This window comes from Stenella coeruleoalba (genome assembly GCF_951394435.1).
Source record: "Stenella coeruleoalba genome assembly, chromosome: 18".
NCBI lineage: Eukaryota > Metazoa > Chordata > Mammalia > Artiodactyla > Delphinidae > Stenella > Stenella coeruleoalba.
This window is the reverse complement of record NC_137164.1, coordinates 1,314,712-1,339,203: the sequence shown is the minus strand read 5'-3', so window position 1 is coordinate 1,339,203 and position 24,492 is coordinate 1,314,712. Positions and strand designations below refer to the sequence as shown.

At 39.8% G+C, this 24,492-nt stretch overlaps 1 protein-coding gene across 1 annotated transcript; it reads left to right on the top strand.

Moving 5' to 3' along the window:
* The first annotated feature begins 50 nt into the window (after positions 1 to 50).
* On the top strand, positions 51 to 23,330 carry SKA3 (spindle and kinetochore associated complex subunit 3). The gene is given in 9 exon segments (XM_079903071.1): positions 51 to 256; positions 3,613 to 3,674; positions 3,782 to 3,947; positions 7,095 to 7,494; positions 11,077 to 11,162; positions 17,415 to 17,500; positions 19,382 to 19,585; positions 20,958 to 21,005; positions 21,007 to 23,330. Coding segments are annotated over 9 exon segments (1,317 nt in total). The 5' UTR covers positions 51 to 153; the 3' UTR covers positions 21,169 to 23,330.
* Positions 23,331 to 24,492: the final 1,162 nt, after the last annotated feature.

Here is a 24,492-nt window from a genome sequence, read left to right as displayed (position 1 = left end):
CCGCAAGCGCGCTTTCTCGACGCGCCGCCCGTCTCCTCGCGCGAGGCTTCAGCTCTCGCGAGAAGGGCCTTGCGCGAGTCGCGGAACCAATGGCGTTTCCGGCGCCGGGATTCAAACGTGCGCGGGCGCTGAGGACGAGCGTGGGGCTGGTCCATGGATCTGATCCGGGGCTTCTGCGGGAAGCTGCGGTCTCTGGCCGTCACCCTGGACGGCGAGACGGCTCGGCTGCATCGAGCGCTGGACGGAGAGGACAGCGGTGAGTGAGCCGCGTGAGGGGCGCTGGCGCGCGCACTGGCCGACCGACAGGCGGCTGACTGTGAGGAGCCCTCCCGGGGGAGGCGGCGGCGCCCTTCGCCCCAGGCACCCCCGGGCCCGACCAGCGCTGCGCGCAGCCTCTGCCCCACCAGGGACGCGGGGCGGAGAAACAGCCGCACTTAGAAACCAAAGCCCTAATCGAGCCGGCAGGCTGGGCTCGCAATGCACACGCTCATTTACACACGACGAGCTTTCAAGTGCACGTAGTGGGGGCTTATCAAGAAAAATACGACCAAGAGAACGTTTCTTCTAACCGCAGCCGCTCAGCCCTGTTCTTGACATGTAGAGTGACTTTGGTCTCACCCAGATGGTCCACAGTTGCAGTGTCTGTATTTTTCCCAACAAACCGTACTGCCAAAACGAAAGCTAATACGCAGTACTGCTTTTTAAGATATAGGTAAAGCAAAATTCTCCACCACTAACGTTTGTATTAAGAGACTTTTTGAAGTTGTTGCAAGAGTAGTGCAGATTTTGAGATTATTTTGTGCGTCATAACTGTAATCCGCCTTAAAATATCGCACCCTGTAGACGCAGACTCATTTTCCTTTAACTATATTATGAATAGTTTTCCAGCCATTTAAAAATGTTTATGCTTGTGCCTGTGAAAGCAATATTATGTGCACGGCAAAAAATTTGAGGTAACAGAGAAGTAGAAAGAAGAAAATAAGTCTTTGCTATAACTTCATCGTCAGAAGACACAGCTATTAATAGTTCAGTAGCTTTTCTACCATCCTTACTTTTAGCGTTGCCTTGTTTTGCTTGACTTTGTTTACGTAGTTGAGATAACACTATAAGACACAAAACTGTATTAATGGTTTTGGAATTTTTAGACAGCTGAATAGTTTTCCATAAAGCTTTTGCTAATTTACCTCCTTACCAATCTATTGCCTGGTTACACACATTCTTTCTTTTCTTTTGGTTTTACAAGAAAAAGTTGGAATAATTTTTTCAATTCCTGGCCTGCATGTATTACAGAAAATATGGAATTGTGATAATTAGAGAAAATGAACATCCCCTAAATTCGCCTTCTATGATCACAGTTATGAATCTCATAAAATTCACCATGTTAAAGGATACAATTCAGTGGTTTTCAGTATCTTCACAGAGGTGTGCAACCATCATCACACTGAGTTTAGATTTTCATAACCCCCCGAAACAAACCCCGGTGACTGTTGACAGCCAGTCCCCGGAATCTTGCTCCCACCTACCGCACTGCTTTATGCGGCCGCTAATCTACTTTCTGTCTCTCTAGATCTGCCTATTACGGACATCTCCTATAAATGGAATTGTACAATCTGTACTCTTTTGTGACTGACATTTCACTTAGCGAAGGGTTGCAAGGTTCATCCCTGTCATGGTAGCATGTATCAGTATTTCATTACATTTTATTGCTGAATAATATTTCATTGTATGGATTTACCACATTTTGTTTATCCATCAGTTGATGAACATTTGGGTTGTTTCTACTTTGGCTATTATGACTAATGCTGTTGTAAACACTCGTGTGCCAACGCTTTATGTGAACGTAATATCTTCAGTTCTCTTTGGTATGCATTTAGAAGTGGAATTGCTGGGTCATATGGTAAATCTGTGTTTAGCTTTTTGAGGAACGACCAAATTGTTTACCAAAGTGTACCACTGTACATTTCCCCCAGCAGTGAATAAGGGATGCAGTTTCTCTACTTCCTCATCAACATTTGTTATTGTCTTTTTTTTTTTTTTTTTTTTTTTTTTTTTTGCGGTACGCGGGCCTCTCACTGTTGTGGCCTCTCCCGTTGCGGAGCACAGGCTCCGGACGCGCAGGCTCAGCGGCCATGGCTCACGGGCCCAGCCGCTCCGCGGCATGTGGGATCTTCCCAGACCGGGGCACGAACCCGTGTCCCCTGCATCGGCAGGTGGACTCTCAACCACTGCGCCACCAGGGAAGCCCTATTGTCTTTCTTTTTAATTATAGTCATTCTAGTGGTATGAAATACAATATCACTGTGTTGTTGATTTGCATTTTCCTAATGAAAATTGGTCAACTCTTTTTTTTATACAGCAGGTTCTTATTAGTTATCCATTTTATACATATTAGTGTATATATGTCAATCCCAATCTCCCAATTCATCCCACCACCACCACCACCCACCCTCGCTTTCCCCCATTGGCGTCCATACGTTTGTTCTCTACATCTGCGTGTATTTCTGCCCTGCAAACCGGTTCATCTGTACCATTTTTCTAGATTACACATATATGCGTTAATCTACAATAGTTGTTTTTCTCTTTCTGACTTACTTCACTCTGTATGACAGTCTCTAGGTCCATCCACATCTCTACAAATGTGAAAATTGATCAACTTTTAACAGGTGGAAGGAGATAGTCTTGAAAGGACGCATATTATAGAAAAGAGAAATCTTTTTAAAAACTGCTTCTATGTCAGGTATATGACCAACTGGTTAATTAGAAAGGTGATGGTACAGTGGATAAAGGATTTCTTTTCAGTGCCAGGTCAATTGCACACTCATATGGAAAAAAAAGAATGGATCTTGATCCTTACCTCTTGCCATACACAAAAATCAATTCCTGATGGATTGTAGCTCTAAATGCAAAAGGCCAGGACTTCCCTGGTGGTGCAGTGGTTAAGAATCCACCTGCCAATGCGGGAGACACAGGTTCGAGCCCTGGTCCCAGAAGATCCTACACGCTGTGGAGCAACTAAGCCCATGCACCGCAGCTCCTGAGCCCGCCTAGAGCCCATGCTCTGCAACAAGGGAAGCCACTGCAATGAGAAGCCCGCACACCTCGATGAAGAGTAGCCCCTGCTCGCCGCAACTAGAGAAAGCCCACGTGCAACAACGAAGACCCAATGCAGCCAAAAATTAATTAATTAATTTAATTAATGCAAAAGGCCAAACAATAAAGCTTTTAGAAGAAAACAAAGCATTGTCACTGGCAAAGATTTTAAAAATAGGAACCAAAACGTACTCACCATAAATGAAAAACAGATAAGTAGGACTACATTCCCTCTTCCTTCCTCCAGTCCCTGCTCTGAGTGCTGATTACATAGGTATGTTCACTTTGAAAGTTCATCAAACTATATACTTATGATTTCTATACTTTTCTGTATGTATGTTATAGTTTAATAAAAATTTTAAAGAAAAGTCTTAACACTTTTCTTTGCAAATGACAGGATATAAATTATAAATAAGTATCTACAAGGATTTTGTAATTCTAAATAACTATACTAAATTACATTTTCTTTCTTTTTCCTCCTTTTCCTTGTTATACTTTTTTCTTTCAATATTCATATTGAAGACTTTGAAGATTATCCAATGAGAGTTTTACATGACCTTCATTCAGAAGTCCGGACTCTAAAGGTATCAATCCTACAATATTAATTTATCATTTTTATGTGGTAATTTAAAAAAACTAAATAGACTTAGTCAAAAGTTAAATTAAAATGTACTTTCTTTCCTCATAAAAGGATGATGTCAATATTCTTCTGGATGAAGCAAGCCTGGAAAGTCAAGAAAGCATTGGTTTCATAAAGGCAACAAAAGTACTGATGAAAAAAAATTCAATGGATATCATGAAAATTAGAGAGTTTTTCCAGAAGTATGGATATAATCCACGTGCCAAGGAAAATTCAGGTGTGAATAACTTGCATTTTATAGCATTTGTTTTAGTATTAAAGAAAGAAGGCAGCATGATTAAGACTACTATAGGCTTGGCCATTGTTTCTAGTTCTGACTCTGCCATTATATGATAGTCCTTTGATCATTTATTCAGCAATCACTGTGTTCTAGATGCAGTGCTGATCACTGGTACAATATAAAGACAGTCCTTGCTCTCCTTTGCAAATGCTAGATGAGAACCAACACAGTGCTAGATGAAAGAAGGGTACCAGATAAATCTATGTCACTTGAGGATAGTTGTTTCTGGTCAGCTCTGCCAGTAAACAGCTGAGAGACCAGCTTTAAGGCATGCTATTTCACTTTTCTCGTTCTCAGTTTCTTCTTCCATAGAACGAGAGATTTTTGGCTATATAAATTCGTAAAGTCCTTTTTAGTTCTAAAATTCTAATGAAGGGTAGGATAGCATGATGGTTTAGAATTATTAATTCTAGCTGTATTAATCTTTGACCAGTTACTTAACTTTGTACCTCACTTTCTCATCTATAAATGAGAGAATTTTTTTTTGTTTTTGGCTGCGCCACATGGCTTGCAGTATCTTAGTTCCCCGACCAGGAACTGAGCCCAGGAACTGAGCCCAGGACCACGGCAGTGAAAGCACCGAGTCCTAACCACTGGACCACCAGGGAAGTCCTATAAAGTGGATATGTTTAATAGTATCTACCTCTGAGGCTGTATAAGGATTAAATGAGATAAAATTTGCTTAGAACAGTACCTCGTATGCTAATCACCCATTGTTAACTATTATTATTGTTATACCCATAACTGTGAGTAACTAATTTCAATATGCTTCAGTGTCTTCATTTCTGCTATGAGAGTCTTTGTACATAAATAAAACATTAATTAGATTCAACAAATATGTATATATCGAGGATATATATGAAGCTATATTAAATAATCCGCATGGTATAATGGAAAGAATTCAGTTGACTTTGGTGTGGACAGGTTGACTTTGGTTACTCAGAAACTGGTTCCACCAGTTACTACAAGTGTGACCTTGGATAATTTCTCTAAATTGCTTTTCCTCACTAGTGAACTAGAGATGCTAATACCTCCCTAAGAGGTAGTAATAATGGTGATAACTTTATTTTATTAAACTCATCAGTGACAGCCTTGTAATTAAATTCAACAATAGGTTTTTTGGTAGTTCTTGTAACATTTCTCAAAATTAACAGAAAGTACAATGCCAGAACAGCTCTGAATCAGCAGCTCTTCCAAGGGCCAAAAGCCACAAAATCAAAGTTTATAACTTTTTTTTTAATGGTGCATCCTGCACATTTAACATGTCATGGCTTATCATGCACAAAAAGCAATATCCTATCCTAGTTCGTTTCGGTTGCCAATCAAAACAAGGACAGTAATATCTTCATAGAAAAAGTGTGTACCTCTTCACCTCCTTCAAGCCTTCACTTCCTTCAATCTGTAATGACTCCTAAAAAATAAAAAAGTATAAGTATTTTCTTTTTAATATTTATTTATTTGGCTCATTGGTCTTAGTTGCAGCGTGTGGGATCTAGCTTCCTGACCAGGGATCAAACCCGGGCCCCCTGCACTGTGAGCACAGAGTCGTAGCCACTGGACCACCAGGGAAGTCCCTTCCCGGTATTTTCTTAAAAAGGATGCAACAAACAGGAAATTTTAGAAAATTTTATTTCCCATTTCTTTCAATAAATATGCATGATTATTACAATTAATATTTCCCATTTAGCAACCAAATGTTATCTGTTCAAAATTATCTAAAACAAATCTCTTTATTAACTCCCTCCGAATGCTTAAACATAAGGCAGCATTTAGAATCAAAAGATGTGGGTTCAGATCTTGGCTCTTTAAATTCTATCAGCCGAATGTTCTCCAAAATGTTGTTAAGTACCTTAATTTTTTAAATGAGGAAAAAATATTCAAAGATTTTTTTTGTGCTTGGAGCAGTTAATATGAAAATTAAATGGAGTAAAAATTAAATATAAAAATGCCTATCCAAAAAAAAAAAATGCCTATCCCATCGGGGATTCTAAATACATTTTAGTTTCTCTTCCTTCATCTCACCCTCTCCTCTGTCTCTTCTTTCTATCAGCCCTTTCCAATTATTGGTTAATTTTCCTTCTCTACTTCATACTACATTTCTTTAATACACATTTTATATTTGTTATTCTGCATTTTCTTCCACCATTCCATTCTCTACTTTATACCTTTATACCTTGCTATCTCACTGTCTAACTGAAGCCCTATCATTTGTTAAATTAATCTCTGCCCAAATCCTGACCAAATCCACTTACCTTCTTTCTAGGTATCCTCTTTCACTTTCTGTTGTCTCTCACACCAAAAACTAGTATTTCTCCTTCTTGAACTCTTTCTTGGCATTGTAAGTCCTATCCTGGATCCAACCTAAGTTCCACACCAAACTTATTAACCAGTGGTATACCCAGGAAATGGCAGAGGACTGTGGGAAAAAGTATAGTTGTTAGTAAAATTATTTAGTCTGAAATGTACAGTGTAGTGGTTAAGCATATGGGGGTCTGGAGTCAGATAAAACCTATTAAAGATTGAGAAACTACTTGTCCCACTAATTTCTCCTCTGATTTCTCTCAACTAGGTTTTTGATACAGGTGTTCCAGACTGACTTAGGTTAAAAATTTATATTTGTGTAATAGTCTTTCCTTTTTACCTTAGGCCATCTGTAAGTTAGAAATCTAAAATAATATTATTTTACTTTGTGTTAAATCTAGATAGTAGTTAACTCCACGCTGTAATTAAATGTCATTACATGATAAGATAGTTTCATAACATGTTAAGAAAGACTGGTAAATCACATTAACTGAGAAAGTAAGGAAATTACACCTTTATTTGTGAGTATTGTTTTTTCATCTTTTAACATTTTAGTTTACTCCCCTTCTCTAATGTAATCCCCTAGATGACATATGGATGGACAAGGCGGTACATGTCAGAAATTTAAAGGGACAATTGAAATAAAACCTTAGAGAATAAGGAGAGAGTCAGGACCTTTGCTGATTTGGGACATTTCAAATGGAGCTGTTTTATGTGGTTTTAGTGTATGACATTTTCTAGTCTGCTGTTTGACCAGAATATGACCTTGGCTTTTCCTCCCAGGGGATGAGCAAGAAGTCGTTGACTCTAAACCAGAGAACAATAAACGTGAAAATCCTGAGAAGCCTGATGTGAAGGGTGATTTGTCGGATTCCGCTCCTCCAAGCAGTTCTGTTTCTGAGAAGCCTCCACGTAGTCCACAACTTTCCGATTTTGGACTCGAGCGGTACATGATATCCCAAGTTCTGCCAAACCTTCCCCAGGCAGTAAACAACGAGAAGGAAGAGCCAAAAATTTTAACTCCATTTTCCAAACGGCCACTAGTAAAAACTCCCAAATGTGCACTAAAGATGGATGATTTTGAGTGTGTGACTCCTAAATTAGAACACTTTGGTATCTCTGAATATACTATGTGTTTAAATGAAGATTATACAATGGGACTCAAAAATGTGAAGAATAACAGGTAAGCAGCTTTCTTAAAAGGAGCATTTTATCTAACTTTCTAAATCTTTTGTATTTGATTTTTTTTTTCCCTAGAAGAAGTATGTTTCAGACAATATCTTTCCTTCAAAGATTTTCAGATACTTCATATTTCAAACTTCTCTGAATCACCAATTCCATCAGTAAAGTGTTAGCTATTAGTTTCCTCAGGTTAGAAGATATAGAAGGAATGGTAAGAGCCTGAAAACAGATGGTATATGGTAGGATAGAGAAGAAGGGATAAAATAAAAAGTAAAATTATTAAAAACTTATGACTGATTTGGTATGGAGACTTGGGAAGAGAAGAGGATCTTGGGTAAATCACAGATTTCTGTTTTGTTGCCTGAAGTGATGCTTGGGAACTGAAATAGAAATACCTGCAGCTTGGGATGCAGTAAAGGTGATGAGTTTCCTTACATGTTGGTTTTGAGGTGCTCTTAAGCTTAGGTATTTTAATATGAATTTGAAGCGCAGTGATGAATTCCATGCTAGACTAAAGAGATGGGGAGTGATTAGTATGGAAGTGGTAATTAATGAGTTACAATGAAAATGAAAATACCGCATATCACAGTACCACATATAAATCCATACCTTTAAGAACTGTGGTTATTAAAGAAGGAAAATAAACATTCAACTCAAAGTGTCAGAAGAAACCCCACAATTGTGGGGAAAAGTGAAGAGAGTGAACACTAAAGATAAAATGTCATTACAAAATATTTTCAGAAGGGTAAAACTGATATGTTGAAGAATTGGTTCTTATTTAAACATTAATGTAAATGGCAAAACTAGGAACTATGGGCTATATTTTTTATTTTTCAAGCTATTAGAAATACTATAGGGTATAATACTGGGAAATTTAGAAAATTCAGATAAATTAAAAAGTTTTGAAAACAACACAAAATTATCAAAACAGACTTGAATTAGAAAACCTATATAGACCAAAAATCAGAGAAGAAAACTAGAAAAGTTACCAGAGAAGTAGCTCCAAAAAGCTCTGGGCACAGATGGTTTCCTGGATTGAATCCTTTCATAATTTCAGAGAACATATACCTTCCATCTTACATAAAAGTTCTTTTTCTGAGAAGGAGACATACGTTCTAGTTCAGATGCCAACACCTAACCTGGGGACCTCCAGACTCACAAACGCTAGTGAAATGGATACAGCCATACCCATCCTGCTTGCATAGAGTTAGTGGGGTATAGTGGATAAAAAATTATAAACTGCCTTAAGAATGAGACACTATGAAAATAATGATTTTTAAAAAGAACTGTCATTCTCAGGGGTCTTCAAACTATAGCCAGAGACCAAACCCAGCCTACTGCCTATTTTTTGTAAATAAAATTTTATTGGAACACACACTCAAAAAAAAGTTATTTTTCTAAAACTAGAATACGACAGAAAACTCTGCAGTTCAGTTTGACATTGATATACCCTTGATACAAACACAGAAAGAGCACACCAAAGGAAGCTATGGCCCAATCTAATTGCGAATATACATGTTAAAATCCCAATTAAAATACTCATAAATTGAATTCTACAGAATAGTAAAACTATAATGCATAACTTCCACGTTAAGCTTGTCCCAGGAATGCAAAGATAGTTTAATATTTGGGAACTCATAAAATACACCATTTCTATGATTCAACAAGAAAAAAAAGAGGACTTAACCTGGTGGTGCAGTGGTTAAGGAACCGCCTGCCAGTGCAGGGGACATGGGTTCGAGCACTGGTCCGGGAAGATCCCACATGCCGTGGAGCAACTAAGCCCTTGCGCCACAACTACTGAGCCTGCACTCCAGAGCCCGTGAGCCACAACTACCAAAGCCCGCATGCCTGGAACCCATGCTCTGCAACAAGAGAAGCCACCACAATGAGAAGCACATACACCACAACAAAGAGTAGCCTCTGCTCGCCACAACTAGAAAGGCCCGCATGCAGCAACAAAGACCCAACGCAGCCAAAAATAAAATTAATTAATTAATTTAAAACTAGGGTAATCTCAATAGATTATCCTATTATTCCTCAGTAAGGAATTTTATGAAATTTGACACCTGTTCTTCATTTAAATTGTTTGGTCAAATTCTAAGTGGAAAGATACTTCATTAACATAATAAACAATATGAATATCTAACTTAATAGTGAAGCTATCTGTTACCACTATTAAACATCATTTTTTTTTAATGTCATTCTTGATGTTCTGGCCTATGTAATGAGATAGGAAACAGAAATAAGTATTACTCTGATGTATTTCTAGGCCATGTTTTGTGCCTGGGCAACTCGAGAAAGTCACATCTAAAATTTCTAGAAATAATAAAAGTTCAAGAAAGAAGCTGATATATTGATAAGATGTATTTTATATAGTTATAACTATTTAAAGTAATATGCTTTCCTATATTTTATTAATAACTAATTGGTAAATACAGGGGGGGAAATCATTCAAATTTGAAACAGAAAGGTAAAATACTCATGCCAGTTGTATGTGAAAGACCTATATGAATAAAACCATTAAATATTTCTGAGTTATAGAAAGGGAAAATTAGGATGAAAAAATAGACCATAATCCTGAATAGAATGACTGAATATTATTAAGATGTTCAATCATATCAAGTTAATTTATGGATATCATACAATTACAATAAAACCTCCTTGGGATTTTTTTTTAAGGTAGAAAGTGAGGGATATTTGACAGAATTATTCTAAAATTATTTGGAAGAATAAAAAGTAAGGATAACTAAGAAAATAATGAAAAATAACAGTAATGAGGGGACTTAACCTACTAGTTATTAAAATATATAAAGCTACAGTAAGTAAAGCAGTATAAAATTGTGACAGAATGGACCTATTGCAGGAACAGAATAGCCCAGAAACAGCCTCTAATTTACATAAGAACTTAATATATACTGAAGGTGTTTTTGAAGTAAAGATTATTCAGTAAATTACACTAGGACAGTTGGTTAATTGAACCATCTTCTAGTATTCAGTGATACTCTTCTTTATAACTGTATTTCAGACATCTGGGTAATTGGCTAGAACTACCTTAAGATAGCAGGATGAGTCTTCTTAGTCTAAAAAAACGTTCTTAATCTCTATCTGTATACTGGTATAAAATTCCACTTTATGATTTTGAAGCCATGAGCTATACAATTCCTATATTTGAACTAATGAGTTGAACTCATAGCTTTCCTTGAAGTCAAAGTTGTTTTTGGGTTTTTTTGGCCGCACGGCATGTTGGATCCTAGTTTCCCGACCAGGGATCAAACCTGTGCCCCTCTGCAGTGGAAGCGCAGAGTTCCAACCACTGGACCGCCAGGGAAGTCCCTACGTTAAAGACTTTTAACCCACTTCTAAGTCAAAACTGTCAATACAAAATGGTTCTTAACCTTTTTTTGAGCCATGGATATACATTTAAAAACAAAAAAACAATTTGTTCCGTGGGACTACTGTTCCATAAAACATAACTGAATATTTGTCCAGACTTGATGATATATAGTAAGATTAAATTTTTTTCCAGAGGTTAAATATTAACTTTTTTTTGACCTTATTATTTCCTTACGAATCACGCCAGTGAGGAGGCCATAGAAACAGAACCAGTGACCAACAATAATGTCTTTGCCACTCCTGGCCCCATAACCCAGCCATTGGAAAAAAATGGTAAGTGTGAAAATCAAGTTACTTCTCAGCTATACTCTTTTCAGACTATCTTTGTACAAAAAAATGGTTCTATCACCTGAGACATTCTAACAGCCTTCTGCATCTTCTCGGTTCATAATATTGAATTACAGAAAGTGCCATTCCATTCAGGTTCAGCATGATTTCATACAAGAGAAAAATAATTTTCTGGAATGTTTTTCATACTCTTCCTGATTGTATTCAGTATTTTTCAGCTTGTTTGTTTGTTTTTAACATTTTAACTTAAAACATAAATATATATTCATTCACCAATCTTTTGATGTAGAGCCAATAATACTTTTTTTTGTTTTAGTTTAGCTTCTGCCTGTTGATTAGAGTTCTACATTATCTTCCTTATTTAAACCACGCCCAGAATACATCAGCTACCATTTCAATTTGGGGTTTTTTTAATAGTACAAAAACTGAAAATCATTTTCATGTAGTGTTTTCGTATTTGTCCCAGCAAACATGAAAACACTGGTTTTCACATACTATAAAATGAAAAATCCTGGAGTTTTATGATTTCCCTGAATAATTATTTATAATCATCTGGTCTATACCAAATTTACTGGAAAATTTTTTAAAGTAACTTGTCTATCAGGTCTTTCCAAAGTTTTGGACATGTTTTCAGAGAAATTCTTTTTTTGCACTATTTGCACTGACTTGTTATTAAATTAACAAATACTGCTGGCATAAACAGGTTTGAAAAAATACAACTGGGGGCTTCCCTGGTGGCGCAGTGGTTGGGAGTCTGCCTGCCAATGCAGGGGACACGGGTTCGAGCCCTGTTCCGGGAGGATCCCACATGCCGTGGGGCAACTGGGCCCATGTGCCACAACTGCTGAGCGTGCGCTCTGGAGCCCGTGAGCCACAACTACTGGGGCCCACGTGCCTGGAGCCCATGCTCTGCAACGGGAGAGGCCACCGCAATGAGAGGCCTGTGCACCACAGGGAGGAGCGGCCCCTGCTCGTCACAACTGGAGAGGGCCCACGTGCAGCAATGAAGACCCAAAGCAGCCAAACATAAATTAAAAAACAAAAATACAACTGACTCATAGTAAGCTGAGCTCAACTTATAAGAGCATGATTATATTCAATAAAGGCCTTTTTTTTTAATAGAAAGAATGAACCACTACCTCCTTCACATCATACTCAGAAATCAATTCCCAATGGACTATAAACTTTTTAGAAAATGATAAAGGAGAATATCTTTAGGCCTTCTGAAGTGGGATGGATTTTCTAAAGAAAAGCTTACCAACTGAGATCCTTTAATATACCATCAGCAGTATATTTCACGGAAGGAACAGAATGCTTACGTTTACCCATTAGTAATTTGGTTAAGTGGAGGCTTGTTTGTTAATAGAGTTTCTACTGTATTTAGTTTGACCCTATTTTTATGCCACAAAAGTGTGATTATTACAGTTTTTACAGTCTCTACTTACTAAAATTTAGTAATTTACCATTGCTTCTTTTATCCCACTCATTCCTTCTGGGTTTAGATTTCCCTTTTTTTGTGTCATTCTTTCCCCCCCCCATGCTATCATTTATGTTATTTACTTATTTTAAAAATTTTATTGAAGTATAGTTGATTTACAATGTCGTTGCTCATTCTTGAATGATAATTTAGCTGGATATAGACGACTAGATTGACAGCTTGTTTTTCTTGAACGTTTTAAAGAAAGTATTCCATTGTGACCTGGTGAGCTGCTGGTGAGCAGAGTGCTATTGGTCTGATTAGCTTTCTTTTGTGGAAAATCTGTCTTTTTTTTTCCCTGGTAGTCTATAAGATTTTTATTATGTTTAGAATTTAGTATGATTTTTCTTTTTTTTTTCACATCTTTATTGGAGTATAATTGCTTTACAATGGTTTGTTAGTTTCTGCTTTATAACAAGTGAATCCGCTATACATATACACATATCCCCATATCTCTTCCCTCTTGTCTCTCCCTCCCTCCCACCCTCCCTATCCCACCCCTCTAGGTGGTCACAAAACACCGAGCTGATCTCCCTGTGCTATGTGGCTCCTTCCCACTAGCTATCTATTTAACATTTGGTAGTGTATATATGTCCATGCCACTCTCTCACTTCGTCCCAGCTTACCCTTCCCCCTCCCCCTGTCCTCAAGTCCATTCTCTAGTAGGTCTGCGTCTTTATTCCCGTCCTGCCCCTAGGTTCTTCATGACCTTTTTTTTTTTTAGATTCCATATATATGTGTTAGCATACAGTATTTGTTTTTCTCTTTCTGACTTACTTTACTCTGTATGACAGTCTCTAGATCGATCCACCTCACTACAAATAACTCAATTTCGTTTCTTTTTATGGCTGAGTAATATTCCATTTTATATATGTGCCACATCTTCTTTATCCATTCATCTGTCACTGGACACTTAGGTTTCTTCCGTGTCCTGGCTATTGTAAACAGAGCTTCAGTGAACATTGTGGTACATGACTTATTTTGAATTATGGTTTTCTCAGGGTATATATATGCCCAGTAGTGAGATTGCTGGGTCGTATGGTAGTTCTATTTTTAGTTTAAGGAACCTTCATACTGTTCTCCATAGTGGCTGTACCAATTTACATTCCCACCAACAGTGCAAGAGGGTTCCCACCTCTCCACACCCTCTCCAGCATTTACTGTTTGTAGATTTTTTGATGATGGCCATTCTGACTGGTTTGAGATGATATCTCATTGTAGTTTTGATTTGCATTTCTCTAATGATTAATGATGTTGAGTATTCTTTCACGTGTTTGTTGGCAATCTGTATATCTTCTTTGGAGAAATGTCTGTTTAGGTCTTCTGCCCATTTTTGGATTGGGTTGTTTGTTTTTTTGATATTGAGCTGCATGAGCTGCTTGTAAATTTTGGAGATTGATCTTTTGTCAGTTGCTTCATTTGCAAATATTTTCTCCCATTCTGAGGGTTGTCTTTTTATCTTGTTTATGGTTTCCTTTGCTGTGCAAAAGCTTTTAAGTTTCATTAGGTCCCATTTGTCTGTTTTTGTCTCTATTTCCATTTCTTTAGGAGGTGGGTCAAAAAGGATCTTGCTGTGATTTATGTCATAGAGTGCTCTGCCTATGTTTTCCTCTAAGAGTTTGATAGGGTCTGGCCTACATTTAGGTCTTCAATGCATTTTGAGTTTATTTTTGTGTATGGTGTTAGGGAGTGTTCTAATTTTATTCTTTTACATGTAGCTGTCCAGTTTTCCCAGCACCACTTATTGAAGAGGCTGTCTTTTCTCCATTGTATATTCCTGCCTCCTTTATCAAAAATAAGGTGACCATATGTGCGTGGGTTTATCTCTGGGCTTTGTATCCTGTTCCATTGATCTATATTTCTGTTTTTGTGCCAGTACCATACTCTCTTGATTACTGTAGCTTTGTAGTATAGTCTGAAGTCAGGGCGCCTGATTTGTCCAGCTCCGTTTTTCTTTCTCAATATTGCTTTGGCTATTCGGGGTCTTTTGTGTTTCCATACAAATTGTGAAATTTTTTGTTCTAGTTCTGTGAAAAATGCCATTGATAGTTTGATAGGGATTGCATTAAATCTGTAGATTGCTTATGGTAGTATAGTCATTTTCACAATGTTGATTCTTCCAATCCAAGTACATGGTATGTCTCTCCACCTATTTAATTTCTTTCATCAGTGTCTTATAATTTTCTGCATACAGGTCTTTTGTCTCCTTAGGTAGGTTTATTCCTAGGTATTTTATTCTTTTTGTTGCAGTGGTAAATGGGAGTGTTTTCTTTTTTTTTTTTTTTTTTTGCAGTACGCGGGCCTCTCTGTTGTGGCCTGTCCCGTTGTGGAGCACAGGCTCAGTGGCCATGGCTCACAGGCCCAGCCACTCTGCGGCCCGTGGGATCTTCCCGGACCAGGGCACGAACCTGTGTCCCCTGAGTGGGCAGGCAGACTCCCAACCACTGCGCCACCAGGGAAGCCCGGGAGTGTTTTCTTAATTTCACTTTCAGATTTTTCATCATTAGTGTATAGGAATACGAGAGATTTCTGTGCATTAATTTTGTATCCTGCTACTTTACCAAATTCATTGATTAGCTCTAGTAGTTTTCTGGTAGCATCTTCAGGATTCTCTATGTATAGTATCACGTCATCTGCAAACAGTGACAGCTTTACTTCTTCTTTTCCGATTTGGATTCCTTCTGTTTCGTTTTCTTCTCTGATTGCTGTGGCTAAAACTTCCAAAACTATGTTGAATAATAGTGGTGAGAGTGGGCAACCTTGTCTTGTTCCTGATCTTAGTAGAAATGGTTTCAGTTTTTCACCATTGGGGACGATGTTGGCTGTGGGTTTGTCGTATATGGCCTTTATTATGTTGAGGAAAGTTCCCTCTATGCCTACTTTCTGGAGGGTTTTTATCAAAAATCGGTGTTGAATTTTGTTGAAAACTTTTTCTTCATCTATTGAGAATATCATATGGTTTTTATCCTTCAGTTTGTTAATATGTTGTATCACATTGATTGATTTGCATATATTGAAGAATCCTTGCATTCCTGGGATAAACCCCACTTGATCATGGTGTATGATCCTTATAATGCACTGTTAGATTCTGTTTGCTAGTATTTTGTTGAAGATATTTGCATCTATGTTCACCAGTGATATTGTCCTGTAGTTTTCTTTCTTTGTGACATCTTTGTCTGGCTTTGGTATCAGGGTGATGGTGGCCTCGTAGAATGAGTTTGGGAGTGTTCCTCCCTCTGCTATATTTTGGAAGAGTTTGAGAAGGATAAGTGTTAGCTCTTCTCTAAAGGTTTGATAGAATTCGCCTGTGAAGCCATGATTTTTCAAGCTAAGGACTCATGTCCTTAATTCTGGAAAATTCTCTGATATTACCTCTTTAATAATATTACTTCTCTCCTAATTCCTCGATTTTTTTCCTCAGATTCCTGTAAGATATATTTTAGAATGTTATCCTTCAGCCTCCTTGGTTTTCTGTTTTGTGCTGTTTTTTTGTTTTTATAATTTTATTTATATTTGGCTGCATTGGGTCTTCATTGCTGTGCGTGGGCTTCCTCTAGTTGCAGCGAGCGGGGGCTACTCTGCGTTGGGGTGTGCGAGCTTCTCATTGCGGTGGCTTCTCTTGTTGTGGAGCACAGGCTCTAGGCACATGGACTTAAATAGTTGTGGCATGCGGGCTCAGAAGTTGTGCCTTACGGGCTCTAGAGCACATGCTCAGTAGTTCTGGCACGTGGGGTTAGTTGCTCCATGGCATGTGGGATCTTCCCAGGCCAGGGCTCCAACCTGTGTCCCCTGCATTGGCAGGCAGATTCTTAACCACTGTGCCACCAGGGAAGTCCCTATTCATTTGTTTCTTAAGGGATAGTTAAATTGTTTTTGTTTGTTTGTTTGTTTACTATTACAGGCAGTGCTCTAGTTAAATTGTCCTTTGGACACATGTCTCTCACATCTTGGAGTAGAATTTCTAGATCAAAGGGGATGCATATCTTTACTTATTCTAGAAAATGCTAAATTGCCACTGTCAAGTGGCTATTGTGGTTTATTCTCACCAACAGTGTTTGAGTTTTTGTTTCTCCATCTTTTTCAGCACTTGATGATTAGACTTAATAAACTTTTGCCAGTTTGACCATTTTGCTAACATGTTTACTTTTTCTCTTTGGTATTTTTAGGGTGCTTGCATACTTTGTTACACATAGCAAATGTCCATATACACATGTTCTCATTTCTAGGTTCTCTCTTCCATTCCAGTAGCCAGTTCTTCCATCCTTGGCCAGTGTTACACTGCTTTTAGTTACTACAGCTTTAGAGGAAGTCCTCATATCTTGGAGGGCAAGTGGCCTTCCTTGCCCTCTTCCTCCTCCGTTTTCTTCTTCAGAAATTTGATTTTGCCATAAAGGTCTTACACAGTTTTTAACAGATTTATATGTAGGTATCTTATCTTTTTTGTTGCTATTGTAAAAAATATTCTTTTTCAAATATATTTTTTATTGTTTGTTGATCTTATACTAGAACTTCATTTTTGTGTATTGCATTTGCATCTTGCAACCCTGCTGAACTTTTATTAGTGCTAATGATAATTAGATTGTGAATATGACAGTTTTGTTTTTTCTTGTCCAGTCAAGTACACAACAGTTATAATTTCTTCAGTTATTAAAAATAAAGTGCACAAATTAAACTGACAAAGATTATAATATAAAAGTTAAAATCTTTATTTCAACCTTATTTTCAAATATGTATTTCATGCCATTGTACGTGTCTTCTAGATGCCGAGCATACACATTCTCCTGTGGCACCTACATTCTGCACTCCTGGTTTGAAAATCCCTTCTACAAAGAACAGCACAGCTTTGGTAAACTTCTATAAAATTGAAAGTGCTAATCTTTTCCCTAGTGAATCCGATACACTATTTCCAGACTCAAACAGTCTGTTTAAAAAACGTAGACTGTTGTAGCCTTTGGGAGTATATTTACAGTGTTTCCGGAGAGTTATTCGGCAGGAAATATCAAGAGCTTTAAAATTTTTCCAGGGCTTCCCTGGTGGCGCAGTGGTTGAGAGTCCAACTGCTGATGCAGGGGACACGGGTTCGTGCCGGGGTCCGGGAAGATCCCACATGCCGCGGAGCGGCTGGGCCCGCGAGCCGTGGCCGCTGAGCCTGTGCGTCCGGAGCCTGTGCTCCGCAACGGGAGAGGCCACAACAGTGAGAGGCCCGCGTACCGCAAAAAAAAAAAAAAAATTTTTCCATACCCTTTAACCAGCATTTATTCTAAGGCACATTGGGACAAAGATAATTTTTTTTTTTTTGGCGGTACGCGGGCCTCTCACCGTTGTGGCCTCTCCCGTTGCAGAGCACAGGCTCCGGACACGCAGGCTCAGCGGCCACGGCTTACGGGCCCAGCCGCTCCGCGGCATGTGGGATCTTCCCGGACAGGGGCACGAACCCGTGTCCCCTGCATCGGCAGGCGGACTCTCAACCACTGCGCCACCAGGGAAGCCCAAGAATAGCATTATTTATAAGAGCAGAATATGGGAACAAACTAAATGTCAAATGATAAATGGGAAGCAAAGTATATTATGGTAAATCCATAAGAGCCAGTGTCACGTGACTAGGATGTTTTGAAAAACAGATAAGAACATATAGAAAGAATGTCTTCAAGAAATATTTAATGATATGGAAAATGATATATATGTGTATGTATATAAATACACACATACACATATATATATTTTTTGTTTGTTTGTTTTTGTTTTTGTCTTTGCGGTACGCGGGCCTCTCACTGGTGTGGCCTCTCCTGTTGCGGAGCACACGCTCGGGACGCGCAGGCTCAGCGGCCATGGCTCATGGGCCCAGCCACTCCGTGGCATGTGGGATCTTCCCGGACCAGGGCATGAACCCGTGTCCCCTGCATCAGCAGGTGGACTCTCTCAACCACTGCGCCACCAGAGAAGCCCCATATACACATATATTTTATTTTAAGGAATAAGAATGGATAGAAACACACCAGAAAGTGGTTATCTATGGGTGATTTTTATGCCTTTGTTTTCCAAATTTTTCCCATTGAACAAATTTACTATGTAATCAGAACCTCATCCCTGTTGAAAGTTGGTATGAACACTTAAGACAAGCAATATGGTAGATTGGGCCGTCCAGCGGATCTTTCAGCAGTGATGGAAATGTTCTGTGATCTGTGCTATCCAGTGTGGTAGCTAGCTGCTGAGCACGTAAAAGGTGGCTAGTGCATCCGAGAAGCTAATTTTCAGTTTTTTAAATGTTATTAATGTATAATTAAATTTTAGTAGCACCATGCGACTTGTGGTAATCCACTGCCTATGTTCCTGGCCTCATTGCTGACTCTGCCGTAGGGAGACGGGCCAGGTTGGCGTGAATGGGCTTTCTCCCTGGCAGCAGTGAGGGCGTAGCTCATCCTCCTACGACTCTTACCTGGCCCAGGATAGTGTTGCCTGAGTCTGGGTGGTGAATCCGTCTAAATCTGGGGTTCAGCCAACAGGCCTATTTAGATTTCACATGAAGCTCTTGCTCAGCCTTCAGTAATGACGATGGTACTTTTTCCTCCATATGCCATTTCTCTGTGTCCTTGATTTTATTTAGTTCTTGGTCAGGGAAGAGGGGGTAATTTGGGGGCCTACTTAGAGATCACAACAGAACTAACAATTTTTATTTACTATATTACTTTATACCACCATAATTTAATTATTTCTTTTTATTCTATAGGTATCCACAAATTATCCCTTATCAAAAACAAATAGTTCATCAAATGACTTGGAAATGAAAGACAGTACATCGTTAGTTTTAAATTCAGACGAGTGCTTTGAGAATTTTGCGGATCCCTCTTCTCCTACGATTTCTTCCTATGAGAATCTGCTCAGAACACCTACACCTCCAGAAGTAACTACAATTCCAGAAGATATTCGCCAGGTTATTTTTCTAGGCTATTGTTTGTTTTCTGCAAAAATACCTTAAACCATATTTAACTGTGTTATTTATCATCGGGCTAATGTGCTCGTTTGGATCTAAATCTAAATTCTGGGCTGTTAAGCCTGTCTAAGACCACCTGGCTAAGGCTCTTCAGAGCTGAGCACAAGCTAGTGATGTCATCATGCCTTTGTTCCCTCATGAGGCATTTTCTCTTTAACTTCTTGTTCTGAAATGTATTCTCATAATATTTTCTAATCATTGTTCAAATGTGATCACCATGGTGACCATTGTTTCCACTGGCGTTTCTAGCAAAGTCAGAAATGTCATTTACCCTCCAGTTCTCCAGAGTTGGAGTATCATGCATAACTTGTATCACTGTTTCTTGAACTTGAGATGTCTTGGGCCTCAGTTTGAGAAACATTTGTTTAAACGTATTAGAATATCTGATTCTTTTTTTTTTTTGGCCACCGCAAGGTTGGTGGGATCGTAGTTCCTTGGCAAGGGATTGAACCAAGGCCCCCAGCACTGAAAGCGCCGAGTCCTAGCCACTGGAACACCAGGGAATTCCCACAGAATGTTTGATTCTTTAGTACAACATAATTTACCAGTAGTCTGTTACTGGTTTATAGCAACTACCGACTCTACTAAATAACCACCAGCCTGATTCTTTGAGCATCCCCTCTTGATAAAAGTTACGGTGTTGGGGAGTTATTGCTTAAGCAAATGGAATTCTTAATAATCATTCTAGAGACCTTCCTAGCTTATGGAGAAGGATAAAGCTACTTGGGAAGGGACTCATCCTAAGACAGCAGTAAAGTATTTGTTATCCTTCCTTCTCTATCTTTTGTGCTTTCCCGGCACTATAATAAACTGCGGAAGGAGCAGCTTCTGTCTACAGGCATTATATACAGTTTCCAGTTGGCCATGGTGATCCTTCTCTCTTCACTTCTGTGTTAAAGGAGGGAAAACTTGCATTTAATGTATTACTTCTTTGTGAAAAAATCATAGTTGACATTTCAGGTTCCTGTTTTTATAATCTTTATAGCTAATGATCCTTCCTTGAGCGTTTGTCTCGCCTCTTTCCTATGCAGGTCCCCTACCGCCTTTGTGCAGGCCTGGCCTGCTCACAGGGGTGCACTGCTGCTTGCTTCCGCTAACCCAGCAGTGCATTTAGCTTTGGAAATCCCCGCTACTCCCAAGTTAAACTTCTAATAGCTCCACCTCTGTGCTGCTGAATGTCTGTGCTGCTAAATACTCTGTTTTAAATAACCCAGATCTTCAAATTTTCCTTGGTTTTTCTTGAATGTTTTATAACAGCTTCCAAATTTATGTTGTTCATATGACTTGGTGAAAGGAGTTTGCTTTCTTTTAGATTTTATCAAAATACAACTCAAACCTAGCTACTCTGGTAGCAGTTAGAGAAGTGCCGCCCAGCAGAGTGTTCCTTCCTCGGTGTGAAGGACAGGACGTCCGAGACGCTGGCAACAGAGAAAACTGGTGAAAGTGCGTATGTTCCCATCCTAGAGGGACTAGATTTGTTACCTGAGGAGAACACTGGAATGGTAATAAACACTTGTAATTGACATCTGCCAGCTAGGTAACGGCCCATCTCTCTTTTTTTTTTTTTTTGCGCGGTATGTGGACCTCTCACTGTCGTGGCCTCTCCCGTTGCCGAGCGCAGGCTCCGGATGCGCAGGCTCAGCAGCCATGGCTCACGGGCCCAACCGCTCTGTGGCATGTGGGATCTTCCCGGACTGGGGCACGAACCCGTGTCCCCTGCATGGGCAGGCGGACTCTCAACCACTGCGCCACCAGGGAAGCCCCCCATCTCTCTTTCGGTCCAGAATTCGTGATCCCTGCATCTCAGGCTCCCACACTACCATGTTTTACAATGTCACTGGGAATCTACTCTCAACCATATTATAAGTGTAAAAATAGATGGCTTCGGTGTCATTTGTTTCATTGAAGGCTATTGGTTATACCTAATTGATATTTTCTGTTTGTATCTTTCTACAGAAATTGTAGTGGATCCATCCTTCCATTATAGAAACTGAAAGATGAAAGCAAACCTGCTCTTACTTTGTTTTTCACATTCCCCGACATCTTTCCCCTTTTGAAAATCCAACTCATATTAAAGATGAGCACGGACACTGATGTCATTAAATGCTTTTTATTAAGTTTGATTTAGTCTAACCTCAGTCTTGTTGACGTGTAGTTCAGTTACTCAGTTTGGAAAGATCATTACTATTTCACTGATTTCAAATTTACCCTGCCTAATGGAAGAGTATGGTTTAAGTAATATTAGGAAGCAGGATAAATAATTTTTGAAATTTAAACGTTACAGTTCGCTACTCAGATAAGGCCACTTTCAGTCTTCTTGGGCTAGACAGTTGTTGCTAGACCTGGGCTTCTTCCTTGGGTCTAGCTCTGCCCTTCTGTCTCGTCTCATGACTATCCCAAGTCTTTTACACCTTTTATTTCAACAGTGCTCTTTTAAGGCACTGTTGTTTACAAATGACAGCTTAAATTAATTTAGGAAGAGGAATTTACAGGCCTAGGTAACTATACTGAAGTAGGTGTCTTGGACTTTTGGAAATTAGACGCTTGCCTGCAGTCAGGACGGATGTTTTATTTTTACTTGTCAGTTTCATCCTTTCAAATCACCTCTTACCAGCATGGCTGCAACCTCTCCAGGTCCCCCTCCAGCTCAGCAGCCCAACAGAGCCTGAGCCTCACACTCTGTGGAGGGTCCCAGGACTCCTCCTGGCCAGGTGCTCATCTCTGGACTGTCCGCTGTGCCTCTAGAGCTGTCTGAGAGCTCCAGGCTGCCCTGTCCATGGAGCCCAAGATCCTTCCGGCCTAAGTAAAGTTGATGCAGCAAAGATTATCCTCTTTTATGGTTGGGCCTTGAAAGTCAAATGTGAAGACCTGTCACATTGTGAATCTTCGTTTTGTCAGAAAATTGCCACTAAAACAAAACAATTTATTCTTTGTTCTAGGAACTACTGTGTAATAATTTTTGCTAAATATTGATACAATGTAAAATTCAAGATATTTAGTTTTATTTTTCCAGGTAAGCTCTGGTCAGCCTTGTATATACGATGGTGACTCCCAAATTATATCAGCCTTTTATACACTATTTACCATGGCTCTGTGTACCTAAGTCCACAGAGTGGACAGATTGCTTGAGGGAGGGAGTATATTCAAAGTGCATGCAGGGCTGAGTCCTGGAGTTCCATTTTAGAAGATGGAAAGAGGCAGAAAAATCTAGCAAAGGAGATGAAGAAGCTGGTGAAGTAGGAAGGAAATACTTCAAGCCAAGTGATCGATTCTATCATCAATATTGCTGAGAATCCAAGACAAGACAGAATTACCACTGGACTTGGCAAAATTGCTGTTGCTGACAGCACTGATGAATTCTGACAGAGCGCTCAGGACGGACTTCTGGGGTGGACTGGAAAGGTCGGAGGTGAGGAAGCAGAGATCACGGACTGAGACGGCTCTTTTCATGAGTTTTGCTCAAGAAGGGAGAGAAGAAATGGTGCTGCAGCCAGAGGGGGTGTGAGTGAAACCAGGTTTTTGAAGATGGGAAATAAAGAACGTTCCATTAATCATTTCCGATGGCCTGCTGGGTGTCTCCACCTGTCTTGTGATGGCCCCTCAATTCAGTTTGACCAGAATTTCTCTTTCCCTGGCCCTTACCACTCTCCTCCTGGGATCTTAGTTTCTGTTCCCTAGAACTAGGATGCTTCCGGCTTATCAAACTTCAAATGTTACCCTTCAGTGTCCTCCCACTGCTCTCAAGAGGAATCCAGGGTCCCAACATGGCCTCCAGGACCACCCCCCTGTGACTCGACCCTCAGTTGCCCCTCCCTCTTGTCTCAAAACCTGGGCTCCAGCTGGCAGCCGGCCTTTCCTCTCCTTCCCTTCGTTCCTGCCCTGGGCTTCATAGGCCCCGGGCTTCACAGGTGCTCTCTCTGCCCAAATGGCTTCTCCCACCCACTCTGCTCAGCTGACTATCCCTCACATCCTTATGCTGTAGATACTTGATGTTTTTGTCTGCCCACCACTCCTACCCCCTTAAAGGAAAACGCTCCGATTTTCCCTGAGCTCAGCCCAGTTCCAAGACCAACCAAGCAGGGTCACAGTCCCTGACCAGTTGGTATTGGGCACGTGACCCACGTCATATCCAAGAGAGCCAATTGTGGGACTTTGGGGAACTACTAGGAAGAGCAGAACGTTTTTCTGGATGTGCAGAGATGTGTACCCGGAGCCACGAAGGGGGAGGCCGAAGGTGGAGCTGCCACCGAAGTTCCAGCAGGAGACGTGGAAGGGCTTGGAGGCCAACTCTAACCCCAATTTTTCAGGTAAATGATTCATAAACTCCTTGTTTTCTCGTTTCGTGAAGCTCTTAACAGTCCTGCCTCATCTGCTTCAGGTCTCAGATTAAATGTCATTTTATCAAAGATTTTACCGATTTTCCCAGTCAGCGCCCTATTCTCATCCTTTATAGTACTTGGTAGAATCTGTAACAGAATATTTGAGTGTACATTTATTTAATGTTCATTGCCCCACTGGACCATAAGGTCAATGTGGTCAAGGACCTCATTTGCTTGCCTTGTTCATTATTACACTGGTACCTGCCAACTTAAAATATTTACTGGTTAGTGATAACATCAAACACTTACTGAGGTCTTACTATGCTAGGCATGGTTCTAAGTACATTCATTAACCCATTTAATTCTTAAAAAGTAACTCTTAGCAAATAGGTGCTAGCATTTCGACTTTTCAGATGAGGAAATTGAGGCTTTAATGATGGACTTCTCTTTTCACGTCCCATTTTCCCAGCCCAGACCTTGCTGACCGCCTCTGGGCTGTGTTCCCTCCCCCCATCCTCCACCACGCCC